This window comes from Gadus morhua, chromosome 18 (genome assembly GCF_902167405.1).
Source record: "Gadus morhua chromosome 18, gadMor3.0, whole genome shotgun sequence".
In the NCBI taxonomy this organism is placed as follows: Eukaryota; Metazoa; Chordata; class Actinopteri; order Gadiformes; family Gadidae; genus Gadus; species Gadus morhua.
The window spans coordinates 4205270-4223627 of record NC_044065.1 but is presented as its reverse complement, the minus strand read 5'-3'; the positions used below and the strand labels follow the sequence as shown (position 1 = coordinate 4223627).

General features: G+C 51.1%; 1 protein-coding gene across 1 annotated transcript; it reads left to right on the top strand.

Annotated features, from left to right (window-relative positions):
- Positions 1-433: 433 nt before the first annotated feature.
- LOC115531431 (ATP-dependent RNA helicase DHX8) lies at positions 434-18344 on the top strand. The gene is made up of 23 exons (XM_030340696.1): positions 434-583; positions 724-809; positions 923-989; positions 1069-1154; positions 1563-1690; positions 2849-3235; positions 3762-3906; positions 4128-4319; positions 5484-5571; positions 5675-5772; positions 6525-6672; positions 8498-8679; positions 9218-9412; positions 10309-10494; positions 11164-11374; positions 11924-12105; positions 12445-12585; positions 13087-13242; positions 13869-14006; positions 16120-16248; positions 16814-17010; positions 17127-17306; positions 17597-18344. The coding sequence occupies exons 1-23, from the start codon at positions 484-486 to the stop codon at positions 17814-17816; spliced, it is 3642 nt and encodes a 1213-aa protein (XP_030196556.1). The 5' UTR covers positions 434-483; the 3' UTR covers positions 17817-18344.
- The last annotated feature ends 14 nt before the right edge of the window (positions 18345-18358 follow it).

Here is an 18358-nt window from a genome sequence, read left to right as displayed (position 1 = left end):
ATGACAACGACATTAGTCCAACTCCTGTCAGCTAGCTAACTAGCCAGCCTGCTAAACTCACCATAATCCTGCTGTAGTCTTCTCTTTCAAGCTGGCCATCACGAACTCTACAGTCTAGTACATGGCCGGATTGGAACAGGTTTTCACCCATTTTGACACTGGTCCTCATCTCTAAAAAAAAAAATTAAATACCCATCGTTTCAGAAAGGATAGTCATGCAGGCTCTGTAAAAACGATCGAGTTCATTGGTCACAGTAACCGACGGCTTGACTTTCGCGCCGGCGGTAAACGTTTCCATGGTAACAGCGATCTCAAACAATGAAGGTCGTCTAGAAGTTATCCTGCAGCCTGCAGCCGGCCTCTAGGGGGTATCAGTACAGCAGCACCGCAGCCGGCCTCTAGGGGGCAGCATCAATGCCACATTTATCAAACAATTTCGACGAAGAACCTAACCTGCAGTCAGCTCCGGTCTAAACATCAAAGATGGCGGAACTGGAAATAAAACGTCTGGAGTATTTATCCTTGGTGTCCAAAGTATGTACGGAGTTAGAGAATCATCTCGGAATCAGCGAGAAGGATCTTGGTGAGTGGAGGTTGGCTCGGGGTTTTATGTGTGTTTAGCGTTTCTTTACGTATGCAAGTTACCCTCATCTGACTCGTTTACTGTAACATCACTAACCTGCAGCTGAACTTAGAGCTCACGTTTTTCATTCTCTCTTAAAGCGGAATTTATCATCAACCTCGCTGAGAAACACACGACATTTGACAGCTTTAAAGCGGTTCTTCTGAAGAATGGAGCTGATTTTGCAGTAAGTGTCCGCACCCCTTCATCTTTTAATGTCCCCTCAGAGGGGTCTTGTATTTGTGTTGTGTGTGCATGTGAGGATATGCAGTGGGTTAACACGCTGTTCATCTTCCACAGGATACCCTCATTGGTAACCTACTCAGGCTCATCCAAACCATGCAAGCCCCCCCATCTACAAGCAGAGGTAAACCCACAATCCATAACACAACGTCAACACAACTGGTGTCGCTGGGGTCTTAACGTTTTCTCTGTGTGATTGACAGGGTCCGAGGCCAAACCAAAGAGTGATAAGGACAAGCTGAAGGACGTGTTCCCTGCTCTCTGCAAGCCAGACGACCCCATGTGGAAGGTGAGCGCCGACCTAACCACGTTTCTTTTATGCGTGGAGATTTAAAAATCCGCCGTCTCATAACATGAGAGGGGGTGTTTGCATGTTTTAGATGAGCCTGAGCAGGGCGAAATGTGTCTCAGGAGGTATAGCGGGTTGGCTGGTAACCGGAAGGTTGCCGGTTCGATCCCCGGCTCCACCTAGCTAGTGTGTCAAGGTGTCCCTGAGCAAGATGCGTCACCCTGACTGCTCCCGAAGAGCTGGCTGTCACCCTGCGTGACACTGCCGTCTTTGTGAAAATGTGTGCACGAATGGATGAATGTCAGGCAATATTGTGAAGCGCTTTGTGTGGCCACTGTTTAGAAAAGCGAAATAACTTACTCTAGTCCATTTACAATATACCATGCCTAAGGTTTTCTGTGCCTCCAGGTTGCCCCTCCACAGCGGGAGAAGGACGATGAGAGTGTGGCGGCAGCGGCTATGAAGGAGCTGGAGATGCTGATGCCCAGCGCAGCCACAAGCAGCAGCAGCAGCACCAGCAGCAAGAAGAAGAACAGGTGGGATGTTATGAAATGTAATGTACGCACTTATTGTATGTTATACGTCCTTGCACTTAATAATATTACTTAGCATTTTGTAATGTCTTATCCTAGCTATCTTTGGTGAATGGATTAATCTAGCGATTGTTAGTGCTTGGCAGTACTAACAATTCTATGAACATCCCTACTGTACCGACAGTGATATATTGTTGTTTCTGTTCTTCTGACAAATGTACTTATGCCGCTTTTCCACTGCATGGTACCAGCTCGACACGACTCGACTCAGCTCGCATTTTTTGCGTTTCCACCGCGAAAACATGGTATCTGGTACCTGAAGTGGCTGCTTTTTCTAGTACCGCCTCGCTCTAGGTTCCAAGCGGCTGAGCCGATGCTAAAAGGTGACGTCGGCAGACGGCCGGCCACTGATTGGCCAGAGAGTGTGACGAAGTCACGAGAGCGACATGGCAACCATGCTGGTAACAGCCATAGCAGCGCCGCAGCCAACATATTCCACTTCTTCAACATGCCAGCTAATAATATGAACACGAATACCATCGCATCGATGTTCTCCATTGTTGTTATGTGGGTTCTGTCCATGTGTGGGTTACGTAGGTGTTGTTTGCGTCGCGTACAAAAATACGTCACGGCCCTTTCACGCAGCCGACCCCGCCCACGTCCCGGAGGTACTATTTGCGGTGGAAAAGGACCCGCGCTGCTACCGTGTCGAGTCGTGTCGAGTCGTGTCGTGTCGAGTCGAGCTACATGTGCGGTGGAAAAGCGGCATTATTGTAAGTCGCTTTGGGTAAAAGAGTCAGCTAAATGCCCTTAATCTAAATGTAAGATAGAGACTTAAAGCTCTCTAGGAGATTTATGCATAATGTAAAACCGATTCCACTAGCATACGACTTCTTCAACAGAAGCAGTTACAAGAGAACGGAGTGTTTTATTTTACTATTCTACTGCTCTCTGTAGTCTAGTGTGGTGGTTCTGGTGTTTGAATCCCAGCATAAAGGCGTTGTGTTTGAACCCTGAGGTCCGCTGTCTACCTTCCTGAGCCAGCTCCTGAACCGGCTCACAAACGACCGGCTATCTGGCAATAACAGCAGAACCACATGATGGTGGCTCAGAGCTAGACCGTTCCTCTAGTCTGGACTGAGCACGGTTCTCCTCCTGCAGGTGGGACCAGGAGCCGCCCGGGCACGCCAGGCGAGAGCGGGAAGCGGGCCGAGGTAACGGGCGCCCTCGCTCCCGGTCCCGCTCCCGGTCCCGCTCCCGGTCCCGGTCCAGGGAGCGGGACGGCGGCGGCGGTTTCAAGCGCCATGGGAAGCGGGCGTCCCGCTGGAGCAACCGCAGCCCCAGCCCGCGCCGCGACCGCACCCCTAGCCCGCGCCGCGAGGCCGAGGGGGACCACGGGAAGGAACCGGAGGAACGGGACCCGAACCGCTTCAACGATCAGATCGTGGACCGCCCCCCGCCAGACGAGCCGGTGGTGGGGGACATCTACAACGGGAAGATCAGCAGCATCATGCAGTTCGGCTGCTTCGTCCAGCTGGAGGGGCTGAGGTCAGTGGCAGCGTTCTGTTTCTGTCTTCATGGTTCGCTCCCTGCATTGAGCCACAGCTCCAATGGGAACGTCAGCCTCCCTGTGCACCCATGGGGATGCATCAGTCCAAGGGGCTGGGTTTAACATTCAACAGCTTTTATTTCAGTGATTTCTGTACGACCATTAGCTATAAGTGAGTGTAATGCGCTTAGATCTGTTCTGTTGGATGCGCCTGGCTCTCTGAGACCCACTACTCCTCCTACTGGCCAATCAGGGTGTCTCGTCCCTGATTGGTTTGCGTTATTAATCTTGGTTGCCAATCACAGGTGTGTGAAATGCAACCCCCTCTTCTCAATGACGGCGGAAGTATGGAGGCAGGGAGCAGAGAGGGGCGATGTTTGGGCTTCTTCCCTGTCTCTCTCTTGACGACGCTGGACTCTTGCATAGATCACATTTTATGCAGTAGAGATAAAGGCTTTTTGCCCCACGATGACGGTGATGTGCATGCGGACCAACACGTAGGTAACGTTGTGCGCGCCTTTGCAGGAAGCGTTGGGAAGGCCTGGTGCACATCTCAGAGCTCCGTAAAGAAGGGCGCATCGCAAACATGTCCGACGTGGTCACCAAGGGGCAGAAGGTGAAGGTCAAAGTGCTGTCGTTCACCGGCACCAAGGCCAGTCTCAGCATGAAGGTGAGGACCGCCACCGGGGCTCAGGGCAGTTGGACTCTGTTTGGATTCAATCCTCTCTTATCATCGGATATTTCGGCCTTTTACTCTTTTTCTCTCCCTGCTTATATCGAGCATTCACCAAACCACATGATGAGGAAGAGAGCGGGGCCAATGAGGCCTAAATATCTGTAGATAAAAGAGTTATTGAACATTCATCTATCACCCCCGCCCCCCCCCTTCAGGACGTGGACCAGCACACGGGAGAGGACCTGAACCCCAACAGGAGGAGGAACATGGACCTGGGGCCGGCGGACGAGGCCATGAGGAACCCGGACCGGCCCGTGGACCCCAGCGTTCTGGAGCTGGAGGAGAACCCCACGGAGCGCAAGAGGCTGTCCAAGATCACCGACCTGGAGAAGTGGGAGATCAAGCAGGTAGGCCAACTCCCTACTGTTACGGTATGGTAGCGTGTGCTTAGGCTAAGGGCTTGTTCACACTACCTCAGACTGCGTTATGCAAATATACGCAAGGACACTATCCAATTAAATCGCCTTTGTAATACAACCCGGAAAAACACATGGATACGTCAAAAAGCCCCCATCCGTCGACGGACGCATGTAGTGTGAACAAAGCGTAAGGGCTTGTTCACACTACCTCCGTCCATCAACGGATCTCAGTGACTTTGCATGGGGCACTCACGAAGTGCATTGTGGGTCCGTCCGTCCATTTGGCTCCGTGGCCTGTGTCAAAAAGTTGAGAAATGTTCAACTTTTCAGGCAGCGCCGGATCCGTCGGCCAATCAGATCGTGGTTATGCAAATACACTCGCGTTTCCTGGACACTCGCGTTTTCTGTATCACTATCCACACATCGGCTTAGTAGAGGGAGGAGATTTGATTGGCTGTAGTATGCGTCTACAAAGACTAGTCCCCTATACGTCAGACACGCCCTCGGCCATCCGCCGACTGACGCATTTAGTGTGAACAACAAGGCGTAAGGGTTAGTACTGACGTCACACAGAGGGGGCGGTGTTGAGGGGCTCATCACAGTGAGTAGCAACAGCTGAGGGGGCAGGACTCTCAGAGTTTGAGACCGAGGGGAGAGTCTCAGGAGTCAGCCAGTGAGAGTCCGGTAAAGGAAAGTAACCCGACGGACACACGTTGCGCAGACATTTCGGTAAGGGAACACTTTTGGAGATATATATATATATATACACACGGTGAATTAAAAGACTGGATCAAGGCGCGGGCTGGTCAGCGGGACTGACGGTTCACCCAACCGAGACGAGGAGCCGGTGCAGAGTGTGAGTGTGAGAAACGGAGCTGTTCGCCTACGGTGGTTGTGGACCTGTGGTGGTTGTGAACCTTTGATGAGCCCCTCGCACCTAACCCCCCCGAGCTGGCTGTCATGGTTGTCCCCGCCGTCTGTCTGTGAATGTGTGCATGAACGGGTGAATGTGTGCATGAACGGGTGAATGTGAAGCAATATTGTAAAGCACTTTGAGTGGCCACTCGTTAAAGAAGCGTGGTATAAATGCAGACCATTTACCATTTAATAGTAAATCAGTCTCCTCCTCCTCTTCCTCCTCCTCCTCCTTAGATGATCGCGGCTAACGTGCTTCCAAAAGAGGAGTTCCCCGAATTCGACGAGGAGACGGGAATCATGCCCAACATTAACGACGAAGAGGGTAAGGCTTCGTCTTCATGTCCCGTCTCTGCTCCGACTATGGTGAGTCTGCGTTGGAAGGGAAGAATGTAAACCGGTTGTCCATGACCTGCTGGGCCCAACAGATGAAGACCTGGATGTGGATCTGGTGGAGGAAGAGCCTCCGTTCCTGCGTGGACAGACCAAGTGGACCATGAACCTGAGTCCTGTTAAAATCGTTAAGGTAACATGTTTATCGCCTCAAAACAGCGATGCAACCTTAAAACATGCGTGGCATTGCTGATGTACTGTATATGTACTGATGTGTGTACTGATGTATGTACTGATCCTTGTACTGATGCATGTACTGATGTACGAACGGATGTACTCTATGTACTGATATCTTGAGTCAAACCAGCAGGCGTCTGTCCCCTTGCTCCATCGTTGATGTCATTCCTAATCACAGCCTTCTTGCGTTGTTTCACTAGTCTGGGTATCGCCAGACCAAGATCAATTGTAGATTGCACGTTGGTCTGGGGAGGCTGCTGTCATTTTCTTCAGCACAAGAGGCGTGACCAACGGGCCTAGTTCAAATGACTATCATGCGATTGGCTGCTTGTCGTCGCTTCCCTGTCGTCATTGTGTTAAACCAGCCAATAGCGCGCCGGGGGGAAAAGCCAGCTTGTTGGTTGGCTCCCGTAATAGCGGATCGGAAGCAGAAAGAAATGTATTGCTCCTCTCCAGCCCCTGCTGCAGGGCGAATTCAAATCGCCGGCAGAACGGGCTGGGGGTACTTATTGTTTCACATCACTTGACATTTCATGTGTCTTCTGTATGTCTACATACTGATGTATGTGCTGATATAATGAGTCAAACTAGCAGACGTCTGTCCTCTTGCTCTATGGTCCGCTACATCATTCCGAATCACGCCCTCCTTGCGTTGCTTCACGTCCCCTGACGTGTCCCGTGTCCCGTGTCCCATCCCCCGTCCTCCAGAACCCGGACGGCTCCCTGTCCCAGGCGGCCATGATGCAGAGCGCCCTGGCCAAGGAGAGGCGGGAGCTGAAGCAACAGGTCCGGAACGTGGAGATGGACTCCATCCCCACGGGCCTCAACAAGAACTGGATCGACCCCATGCCCGACTGTAAGCCCCGCCTCCCATGCCCGCCTGTAAGCCCCGCCCCCATGCCAGACTCTAAGCCCCGCCCCTGAACCTGACTCTAAGCCCCGTACTCATGCAAGCCCCGCCCCCATGCCTGACCGTACGCCCCCGACTACAGTCAGAATGCTGTCCAAACGGTAACGTAAAAGCTGATTCTGAATTGTAAAAATCACTGAAACGTCCGTTTCACTAAATCACAAATTAGACGGAACTGAACAGGTGGTTGTCGTAGAGTCTGCGCTGCATTTTCAAGCGTCATCAATGAGAACCAGTTCCCTCAAGTCTCTCATGTTAGTTTGTATTTATTGCTCGGCAGTTAATTAAAATGGCGGCCGGGGGGAAGGAAGTGAGCGAGGGGGGGGGGGGGGGGGGGGAGGGGGGGGAGAGGATGATGGATCAGAAGCTAATGAAAAGCAGAAAGCGATCCGTCTCGGGCCAGATCCTGGGTTGCGGCCGCACCGCTGGACTCGGAGATGTCTTATCAGGGCCGGGGAGTAGGCTGGAGATCTGGAGCGGGCTTAATGTGTGTTGGGGTCTGGATCTCGTCATGGCCCGGGGGGTCAAGCATGAGCTCATGTGGGAGACCAGCTCCTGCTGCTCCCAGACCCGCTGGTGAGTCACGGGGGACGCAGACGGAGCCGTGAAGGAAGTGATAATCATTCAGAGTGGCCTGACTAAAAAGCCATAGAAGGGTCGAGTCGGATCCGGCCGGAACTGGTCTTTATCTTCCTCTTCAGTAGAGAGCCAACAACAACGGCTTCATAGGGTAGTGGATAGCCAAATGTGTCATAGACTTTGTTCCTTATCGCAACACAATCTCTCTAAAGACATTGTCACACAAAATGCAAATGTAGAATCCGGCTCTGGTAGTCTGTCTAGCTGCCATATTATACCACCAGACCACCACATTAGCCGTTACAAGCCGTTAGAAATCGGCTTCTTCGGACACCACAATTGGGCGTGTCCACCTAGGTGTATGACTGATAGATGAGCAACGCTTGCTGCGGTCCACTGGGTAGGCCGATAGACTGATCTATCCAGCATACATCTAGGTGGACACGGCCACTTATGACGTCAGAAGAGGCAGATTTTCAAAACGGCTTGTAACGGCTAATCACTCACACCTGGTGGTATAATATGTAACCTGTTAAATGTCGGTTCCACGTGATAACGTGTTAAACGTCAGTTCCTCTTAATAACGTGTTAAATGTCGGTTCCTCGTGATAACGTGTTAAACGTCGGTTTCTCCTGATAACGTGTTAAACGTCGGTTCCTCGTGATAACGTGTTAAACGTCGGTTCCTCGTGATAACGTGTTAAACGTCGGTTCCTCGTGATAACGTGTTAAACGTTGGTTCCTCGTGATAACGTGTTAAACGTCGGTTCCTCCTGATAACGTGTTAAACGTCGGTTCCTCGTGATAGCCTGTTAAACGTCGGTTCCTCGTGATAACGTGTTAAACGTCGGTTCCTCCTGATAACGTGTTAAACGTCGGTTCCTCCTGATAACGTGTTAAACGTCGGTTCCTCCTGATAACGTGTTAAACGTCGGTTCCTCCTGATAACGTGTTAAACGTCGGTTCCTCCTGATAACGCTTTAAACGTCGGTTCCTCCTGATAACGTGTTAAACGTCGGTTCCTCCTGATAACGTGTTAAACGTCGGTTCCTCCTGATAACGTGTTAAACGTCGGTTCCTCGTGATAACGTGTTAAACGTCGGTTCCTCGTGATAACGTGTTAAACGTCGGTTCCTCGTGATAACGTGTTAAACGTCGGTTCCTCGTGATAACGTGGGCTCTCCCTCTGCAGACGAGGGGCGGCAGATCGCGGCCAACATGCGGGGGATCGGGGCCATGCCGGTGGATCTCCCCGAGTGGAAGCGCTACGCCTTCGGGGGGAACCAGATGTCCTACGGCAAGAAGACGGAGCTCACCATCCTGGAGCAGAGAGCCAGCCTTCCCATCTACAAGCTGAAGGAGGAGCTAGTCCAGGTAGGAGGTTCCACCACACAGGCAGTCTGCCTCTCTGCTGCTTTGGAAGACTGAACAGATGGGTATGGAAAATAAGAACACTAAAGAAGAACGGTTTCTACAGCAAACATTTGCCCCCAAAATGTATACACCGAAATGCCCTTAAAATGTATACTTTTAATTTCTTACGTTTATTGCATGTAGCACGTATTGTAAATAATGTTCCTCATATTGCAGATTTCCATTTATTTACCTTTTTTAAATTAATTTATGTTTTTAATATACCGTTTTGTTTTGCCTTACCCTTTTGCACGATTTAGAATGTATTCATTGTAAATATTACTTATTTGACCTTATTTTATCCTTTTGTTCTTATTGCACTCTTTATGCCTGGCACATATTTTGAAATTGTCAATAAAGTTGACTTTTACTTTCAAGAAGTCATTGCTCCTCAATGATCCGTTAAACCATTGTTTCTAATAAAAAAGGTAAGCTTTAATGAGAGACTTAACTAGAACACGTTTTGAGCAGAAACAACCATGTTCTTATATTCCCACAGGCCGTCCACGACAACCAGATCCTGATCGTGGTCGGGGAGACGGGGTCCGGGAAGACCACCCAGATCACCCAGTACCTGGCGGAGGCGGGCTACACCGCCCGGGGCAAGATCGGCTGCACCCAGCCCCGTCGAGTGGCCGCCATGTCTGTGGCCAAGAGGGTGTCTGAGGAGTACGGTTGCTGTCTGGGCCAGGAGGTGGGTTTCCTGAGGGTCTTACTGCTACGGGGTCTTACTGATGCAGGGTCTTACTGCTACACAGGGTCTTACTGATTGATTAATTGAAATTCAATCTTTATTGATTGAAATTCTTTGTTGACACATGCACAAAGGTAAGCATGCAAATGTACATCAGGTCGAAAGGATAGCACAAATAATCCCATGGTCTTATTTCCATTGTGGTCCCTTTTGTAGGGTTAGCAGTAGCACATTGAACCGCTAGAGCTCATTGAACTGCTTGATGTAAGAAATGCGCTACACAAATAAAATTGCCTTGCCTTGACTTAGCATGTATAGGTGTATATAAGTGAGTGGGCTACAGGGTCTGGAGCGTCTTACTGCTTCACTAGCTGCGTTTCCATCTAAAAGGTGATGCAAATCTTTAGAAAGTTCGCAAAAAAGTAATTTGAATTAGGTGCGTTTCCATCAAGTGGTTGCAGCGGAATAGGGTGACGTTACACGTTGATGTCGGCAGGGTTGCTATGGCCGGTCGTTATGCGGAAATCGGAAAGACTGTCAGTCCTGTGTGTTCAAAGTTCGCTGCGTCACAGCTGATTCGCAAAATGTGTTTCCATCTCCCATTTTGCGAATTTACTCTGTTTCGCATTTCTCAAAAACCACCTAAAGCGAGCGGATAAACTTTTTTGCGAATTAGAGGATTTTGATGCGAATTTTGGTGTTTCCATCACCGTTTACTGATTCGATACTTAATACTAAGTTCGCATTAAATTTCGGGGATCGAAACGCACCTAGTGTCTTACTGTCTGGGCTAGGAGGTTGGACCGTCGACAGGCCGCGTCTGGGTCGTGATGAATGACGGTCAAAGCCAGTGGGAGCCGTTTGATTGAAGGTGTGTCCCGTCTCCGTCCTCCCAGGTGGGCTACACCATCCGCTTCGAGGACTGCACCAGCCCGGAGACGGTCATCAAGTACATGACCCACGGCATGCTGCAGAGGGAGTGCCTGCTGGACCCCGACATGACCCTGTACTCCCTCATCATGCTGGACGAGGCCCACGAGAGGACCATCCACACCGACACGCTGTTCGGCCTGCTCAAGAAGGTAGGGCGGGCCCTCCGTGTGGGGCCCCTACTCTGGAGGAGAGGGTGGGGCCCCCCGACTCTGGAGGAGAGGCTGGGGCCTCGGTGTGGGGCCCCCCGACTCTGGAGGAGAGGCTGGGGCCTCTCTGTGGGGCCCCGACTCTGGAGGAGAGGCTGGGGCCTCTTTGGGGCCCCGACTCTGGGGGAGAGGCTGAGGTCTCTCTGTGGGGCCCAGACTCGGGAGGCGGCAGTAACAGCATTAGCACTAGTAGTAGCAACAGTAGCAGCAGAAGCGCTACCAGCAGCAGCGTTAGCACTAGAAGTAGCAACAGTAGCATCATTAGCACTAGAAGTTGCAACAGTAGCAGCTAAAGCACTAGTAGTAGCAGCAGCACCAGCATTAGCACTAGTAGCAGCACTAGGAGCACTAGAAGTAGTAGCAGCAGCAACACTAGTAGCTGCAGAAGTAATAGTAGCCCTAGTAGCAGCAGCATTAGTAGCAAGCAGCAGCAACAGCTGGGGTGTTTGTCTCCCAGCCAAACTGCTCTGGGATCTGTGTCGGATCCCCAATGTCTGAGAAGACAGATGTGGATCTGCGTGGGGTGGATACATGCGTCTGTTGAGTAGCGGCAGTAACATTATTTAGTACTTGTAATAAACATGAACGCCACCCGCTCTGCTCTGCGTTCAGACGATCCTGAAGCGCAAAGACCTGAAGCTCATCGTGTCGTCGGCCACGCTGGACGCGGTCAAGTTCTCCCAATACTTCTTCGAGGCTCCCATCTTCACCATCCCCGGGAGGACCTTCCCCGTGGAGGTCCTGTACTGCAAGGAGCCCGAGACGGACTACCTGGACGCCGCCCTCATCACCGTCATGCAGATCCACCTCACAGAGCCCCCAGGTGAGACCCAGGTCCTAAAGGCTGGGTCTGGGTTAGGTTAGGGTTATTAAAGGTTCTCCTCCTCACTGTGACCCAGGTCCTCCTCGCTCCAGTTCTGGGTTAGGTTAGGGGTATAAGATGTTCTCCACTTCACTGAGACCAAGGTAAGACCCAGGACGTCCACATCAGGAGATTCGATCCAGTTCAACTGAAGTAAATTAGTTTTTCTGTGGGAAAGCTTGTTGGCACGTGGCCACACTGTATGTGGGTCGCATGATTTGTGTTAGGCTGGTCTCTTTTTTTTAAGTTAATATCCCAGAATACTTTTTTATTTTCGTGTTTGCTTCAACGTGGTGTCTTGACAAGTCGGGGGGGGGGGGGGGGGGGGGGGGGGGGGGGAGAGAGGAAAGGAAAGGATAGGATGACAGCTGATGACAGACAGACAGCTGTTTATGTTGTCAGCTCTGTCACTTGACGCAACAATAAAATAAAAGCACCTGGTCAAATCCGTCTTCTCTGCCTCCCCTCTTCCCCCCCTCCTCCTCCTCCTCCTCCTCCTCCTCTCCCCAGGGGACGTCCTGGTGTTCCTCACGGGTCAGGAGGAGATCGACACGGCGTGTGAGATCCTGTACGAGAGGATGAAGTCCCTGGGGCCGGACGTCCCGGAGCTCATCATCCTGCCCGTGTACTCGGCCCTGCCCAGCGAGATGCAGACCCGCATCTTCGACCCGGCGCCCCCGGGCAGCAGAAAGGTACACGCTGCTTTTCAGGACATGGCGTTAACCCCCCCCCAGCCGAAAGGTAGCGGCTCGGAGCAAAGCTTCAGGACGGAGTGTGGAAATTAAAACGGTTGAATCTGCGCTTCAGGACTCAGGAGTTGGGAATGGGATGGGATCCGGGAGTGTGGAATGTGATCCCGGAAATTAAAACAACGTTTGCTCCGGTCCACTGGGTAGGCTGGTAGACGGTAGACTGGAAGACGATGGTTTTCAAACGGCTTGTGCCAGCTAATCACACCCACACCCGGTGGCATGACATGAGCCCTTTAAATCGTAATTGATCATAAAAAAAAATCTGGTTCTTCCTGTCAGGTGATCATCGCCACCAACATCGCGGAGACGTCCCTCACCATCGACGGGGTCTACTACGTGGTGGACCCCGGCTTCGTCAAGCAGATCGTCTACAACTCCAAGACGGGCATCGACCAGCTGGTGGTCACGCCCATCTCACAGGTGGGGCCTGCAAGAGCTGCTGCTCACCTGGGGGTCTGTGGTCACTACACCTGGGGGTCTGTGGTCACTACACCTGGGGGGCTGTGGTCACTACACCTGGGGGGTGGTCACTACACCTGGGGGGGGGGGGGGGGGGGTGGTCACTACACCTGGGGGGGGGGGGGTCACAACACCTGGGGGGTGGTCACTACACCTGGGGGGGGGGGGTGGTCACTACACCTGGGGGGTTGGGGGGGGTGGTCACTACACCTGGGGGGTTGGGGGGGGTGGTCACTACACCTGGGGTGGGGGGTGGTCACCTCACCGGGGGTTGGGTGATGGAAGAGTATTTCCATGTGACTGAACGGTATTCCCATGTGACTGAACGGTATTCCCATGTGGACTCCACTGTATTCCCATGAGACTGAACGGTATTCCCATGAGGACTCTACTGTATTCCCATGAGACTGAACGGTATTCCTATGAGACTGAACGGTATTCCCATGTGTGTGTGTGGTCCAGGCCCAGGCCAAGCAGCGTTCCGGCCGTGCCGGCAGGACGGGTCCAGGGAAGTGCTACAGACTGTACACCGAGAGGGCCTACAGAGACGAGATGTTGACCACCAACGTTCCCGAGATCCAGAGGACCAACCTGGCCAGCACCGTGCTGTCCCTCAAGGTCAGCCCGGCACCTTCTGTACTTTCTCCTCTACTTTTTCAGAGACAGATGGGTCTACTCCTCGTTGTAATATGTATGCAAGAATTGATTTGAGACCGATTCTGAACTATATCCCTGTTGGTGTGGAACAGACGTCCTGACTAGGGATCGACCGATATGGATTTTATTTAGGGCCTTAGCCGGTGACCGATTCGGGGTGCCGATCTTCTTGAGCCGATATTTGGAGCCGCTACTGCTTTTGCTAAAAATGACACAATGATGATAATAAATGTTACAAGCAGGGTGTCCGCGCATCCTTAAAAAGTCTTAAATTCATGTTTCTAAATTTAAGGCCTTGAAAAGTCTTAAATTCGTTACAAATGTCATATGCTGGTCTTAAATACTGTAGCTCAAGGTCTTCAATTTGTCGGGGCATTCAAGGTGGTATTAAAAAGGTCTTAAAACGTCTTAAATTTGACTTGCTGAAACCTGCAGATACCCACAAGTCTCAATTAACCCTTTTATTTTTATTTTTTTCCGGACATATCGGTCGATCACTAGTCCTGACCACCTAGTTGTGGCCATAGCTCAAGTTGTGGTTGCTGAATACCTAGACCTTGATCAAACGTCCCTCTGTTGGTGCTCAGGCCATGGGGATCAACGACCTGCTGGCCTTCGACTTCATGGACTCGCCCCCCATGGAGACAATGATCATGGCCATGGAGCAGCTGTACACCCTGGGGGCTCTGGACGATGAAGGCCTGCTCACCAGGCTGGGCCGACGGGTGAGGCGAACCCTTCGGATGAATCATGAACCTGTGATTCAATAAGCTGATGACTCAACTAGGGATGGGCACCAGTAGTAAATTCCAAACTCGAGTTCCTCGAGGATCAATCGAGTACTCGTTTAAAACAAATCTATTTTTAGAATGCAACTCATCTGCAGCAGGAATAGGCCTGATGATGAACGACAATATTACCAACCAAACACGTAATGCTTATTCTCAATCAAAACAGTCAGTTATGTAGTATTCATTATTTATTTTTGCAAACGTTCAACAACAAATTTCCTTTTTTTTTTGCTTCAGAAAACTTTTCTGTGTGTGTGTGTATATGCAAACCTGAGTTTGCCTGTCCACCAACCGAGTTCATTAGTAACGAGGAGTAAAGAAAAAATAAAGAATATAAGGGCCGGATGCCCAATCCAAGTCTCAAAGGTTCAGTTGCAAGAATATACGTAGATGATATGTTATATTTGTCTATAGTCTAGGTGCTGAGAAAGTTTTGCATGCGCTTCATTTAGCGGTGAATATCTCAACTGTTATAGACTAATATGACCCCAGTGAACAACATGGGATGTGTGACAAAATCTCTATCCGGGACGAAAGTCCTGAAAATGACCAACAGGTGACACTAGTATCACACTACGTGGTGAATGGGACTTTTTTTTTCCTTTTTAGATATTCTCATACTTTTTTAGCAGATGAATCTTCATATTAAGAGAAATACTTTTTGTATTACACTTTGTCTAAAAAATGTAAAAAAATATGCAAATTAGGCAATATCTCATTCAATATGCGTAGCCTACATATAAATCCTAGAGGTCCTGGATACGATTTGTATGCACTTCATTTAGCGAAGATTATCTCAACTGTTATAGACTAATATGACCCCAGTGAACAACGTGGGAAGTGTGAAAAAATCTCTATCCGGGGCGAAAGTCCTGAAATTGACCACAATAGGTGACACTAGTATCACACAAGGAAATGGGACTTTTTTTCCTTTATAGATATCTTCATAAATTTCTACCAGATTAATCTTCATACTAACAGAAATACTTTTTGCATTACACTTTGTCTAAAAAAAAATTAATAAAATATGCAGTTGAGATCTCAAACTGCTCAAACTTCTCAAACTGCATATCACCAAAAACGTTCTCAGCACCTAGACTACTGGTAGCATTCATCAGGTCCATGACGCTGCACTCTCTCCTCCTCCCACGTTGGTCTCTCTCCTCTAACGCTGGTCTCTCTCTCTCCTCTAACGCTGGTCTCTCTCTCTCCTCTAACGCTGGACTTTCTCCTCCTCTAACGCTGGTCTCTCTCCTCCCAAGTTGGCCTCTCTCCTCTAACGCTGGTCTCTCTCCTCCACCCACATTGGCCTCTCTCCTCTAACGCTGGTCTCTCTCCTCCTCCCACATTGGCCTCTCTCCTCTAACGCTGGTCTCTCTCCTCCCACATTTGCCTCGCCCCTTTAACTCTGGTCTCTCTCCTCTTCCCCCGTTGGCCTCTCTCTAACGTTGGTCTCTCTCTCCTCCCACGTTGGCCTCTCTTCTCTAACGTTGGTCTCTCTCCTCCTCCCACGTTGGCCTCTCTCCTCTAACGCTGGCCTCTCTCCTCTAACGCTGGCCTCTCTCCTCTAACGCTGGGCTCTCTCCTCCTCCCACGTTGGCCTCTCTCCTCTAACGCTGGTCTCTCTCCTCCCATGTTGGCCTCTCTCCTCTAACGCTGGTCTCTCTCCTCCTCCCACGTTGGCCTCTCTCCTCTAACGCTGGTCTCTCTCCTCCCACGTTGGCCTCTCTCCTCTAACGCTGGTCTCTCTCCTCCTCCCACGTTGGCCTCTCTCCTCCCCCCACGTTGGCCCCTCTCCTCTAACGCTGGTCTCTCTCCTCCTCCCACGTTGACCCCTCTCCTCTAACGCTGGTCTCTCTCCTCCTCCCACGTTGGCCCCTCTCCTCTAACGTTTGCCTCTCTCCTCCTCCCACCTTTAACTCTGGTCTCTCTCTCTCTCTCCTCCCACGTTGGCCTCTCTTCTCTAACGTTGGCCTCTCTCCTCTAACGCTGGTCTCTCTCCTCCCACGTTGGCCTCTCTCCTCTAACGCTGGTCTCTCTCCTCCAGATGGCTGAGTTCCCTCTAGAGCCCATGCAGTGTAAGATGCTCATCATGTCCGTCCACCTCGGCTGCAGTGAGGAGATGCTCACCATCGTCTCCATGCTGTCCGTCCAGAACATCTTCTACAGACCCAAGGTGCACCACCGGCTTCTTGGCCCTTTTTATTTTGGCCTGAACCACAGCATTGTTAAACACTGGATCCTGATCTGTCAGTGTTCCAAAGATGTGCGTTCTTTTTAAACTACGCGACACCTCTCCTATCAAAAAACTTTACGAATCCAACATTAAAAACAGATGTCAGACTACAATCGACCAGATGTTTTCTCGACAAAGCACAAACGATATGCTCAAAGCACCGTGGAAGGATATATTTAAACTTCAGTTGATTAAGTCGATAAAGAACTCATTATACATTAAAGTAGGCTAATATCCAATCCTTGTTGGTAACTGATTTAGCCTGCCCCCTGTCACATGTTAGTTTCAATAACAGGACATCTGTTCGTGGGTCAACCCTGACTGAATCCCATTCCCATCGTCGTGCTATCGTGTTGTTGGTTCTACCACATGTGGAGCGAACAGAAACCCAGCAGGTCTGGTGATCCGTCACGAAGGCCTGCATCCTGTTCCCTGACCCCTAGTGGTCCACCTGGGACGGGCCTTCTGCTGGGTCCGTATAAGAACCACGAGTCTCTCCCAACAGGACAAGCAGCCGCAGGCCGACCAGAAGAAAGCCAAGTTCTTCCAGCTGGAGGGGGACCACCTCACGCTGCTGGCCGTCTACAACTCCTGGAAGAACAACAAGTTCGCCAACCCCTGGTGCTTCGAGAACTTCATCCAGGCGCGCTCCTTGAAGCGAGCGCAGGACATCCGCAAGCAGATGCTCAGCATCATGGACAGGTAGCATCATCGCCGTCTGGTGGATCCGTTGATCCCCTGAACTCGTTTTGAGTGTGGAGGGGGAGGGGGGGGGGGGTTCGGTGTTCCGCTCCTGAAACGTTCCCGTCTCTCCGCAGACACAAGCTGGACGTGGTGTCGTGCGGGAAGGCCATGATGCGCGTGCAGAAGGCCATCTGCAGCGGGTACTTCCGGAACGCCGCCCGGAAGCACCCGCAGGAGGGCTACCGCACGCTGATCGACCAGCAGGTGGTCTACCTGCACCCCTCCAGCACGCTGTTCAACCGACAGCCCGAGTGGTGAGGACGCCACGTCTCTTGTTTGTGGTTCAGAGACCTCAACGTTGCCCTTAGTTTCAGTGAAAACTGCCACATTTGAGTTAATTTAATCTTTATGATTGTTGCTTAAAAATACTAATTTCATGGGGAGGTTCACCGGGCGTACCCTGAAGGCCCAGTCCTTACCGGAGCAACTTGGGTTTGATTCCTGCCTGTGGTACTTTGCTGCATGTCTTCCCCTCTCTCTCCCATACCTTCCTGACTTCACATTTCATTCATTTCATGGATCACATCCCCTCTGTCTCCCCCAGGCTGGTGTACCACGAGCTGGTGCTGACCACCAAGGAGTACATGAGGGAGGTAACCACCATCGACCCGCGCTGGCTGGTGGAGTTCGCCCCGGCCTTCTACCGCGTGGGCGACCCCACGCGCCTCAGCAAGCAGAAGAAGCAGCAGCGCCTGGAGCCTCTCTACAACCGATACGAGGAGCCCAACGCCTGGAGGATCTCCAGGGCCTTCAGGAGGCGCTGAGGAGCCCAACGCCTGGAGGATCTCCAAACAGCCTGGAGGATCTCCAAACAGCCTGGAGGTCTGAGTTGACCCAGGCCTGGAGGACCTCCAGAACTCCTGGAAGATCTACCGGGCCTTCAGGAGGAGCTGAAGAGCCCAATGCCTGGAGGATCTCCAACCGCTTGGAGGACCTGCAGACCTGGAGGTTTGAGGAGCCCGACGCCTGGAAGATCTCCAGACCTGAGACCCAGGCCTGGGGGATCTGCTCCTGTTCTGTTTATTTATTGTATATAATTCAGACCCTGTCTGATAGTAAAGACGCTCTGTTCCATCTTGGGTCGTGTTGCCTTGGTCGAGCTCCTAGCTTAGATCTGCTATGAGAAGTCCACTCAGATTTTAAATCTCCCAGTGTTTATCCTTCAAAATGAAACATATACGATTTTTTTCTACTTTTTGTATATTTAATCTGTTAACGTGTGAATTGATTGTTTGAACAGTGACTTGTTGTCCTGGTGGTTGGAGGATGAAATACACACTTCCACACTTGAAGTCGCCTGTGGTTG

Bases quoted from the DNA above. Each gene is read 5' to 3' on its own strand.
- LOC115531431 (XM_030340696.1), top strand. From the start codon at position 484: ATGGCGGAACTGGAAATAAAACGTCTGGAGTATTTATCCTTGGTGTCC. The intron at 12,106-12,444 runs GTACACGCTGCT...TCTTCCTGTCAG, and splicing joins CGCCCCCGGGCAGCAGAAAG to GTGATCATCGCCACCAACAT. The intron at 17,011-17,126 runs GTAGCATCATCG...GTCTCTCCGCAG, and splicing joins ATGCTCAGCATCATGGACAG to ACACAAGCTGGACGTGGTGT.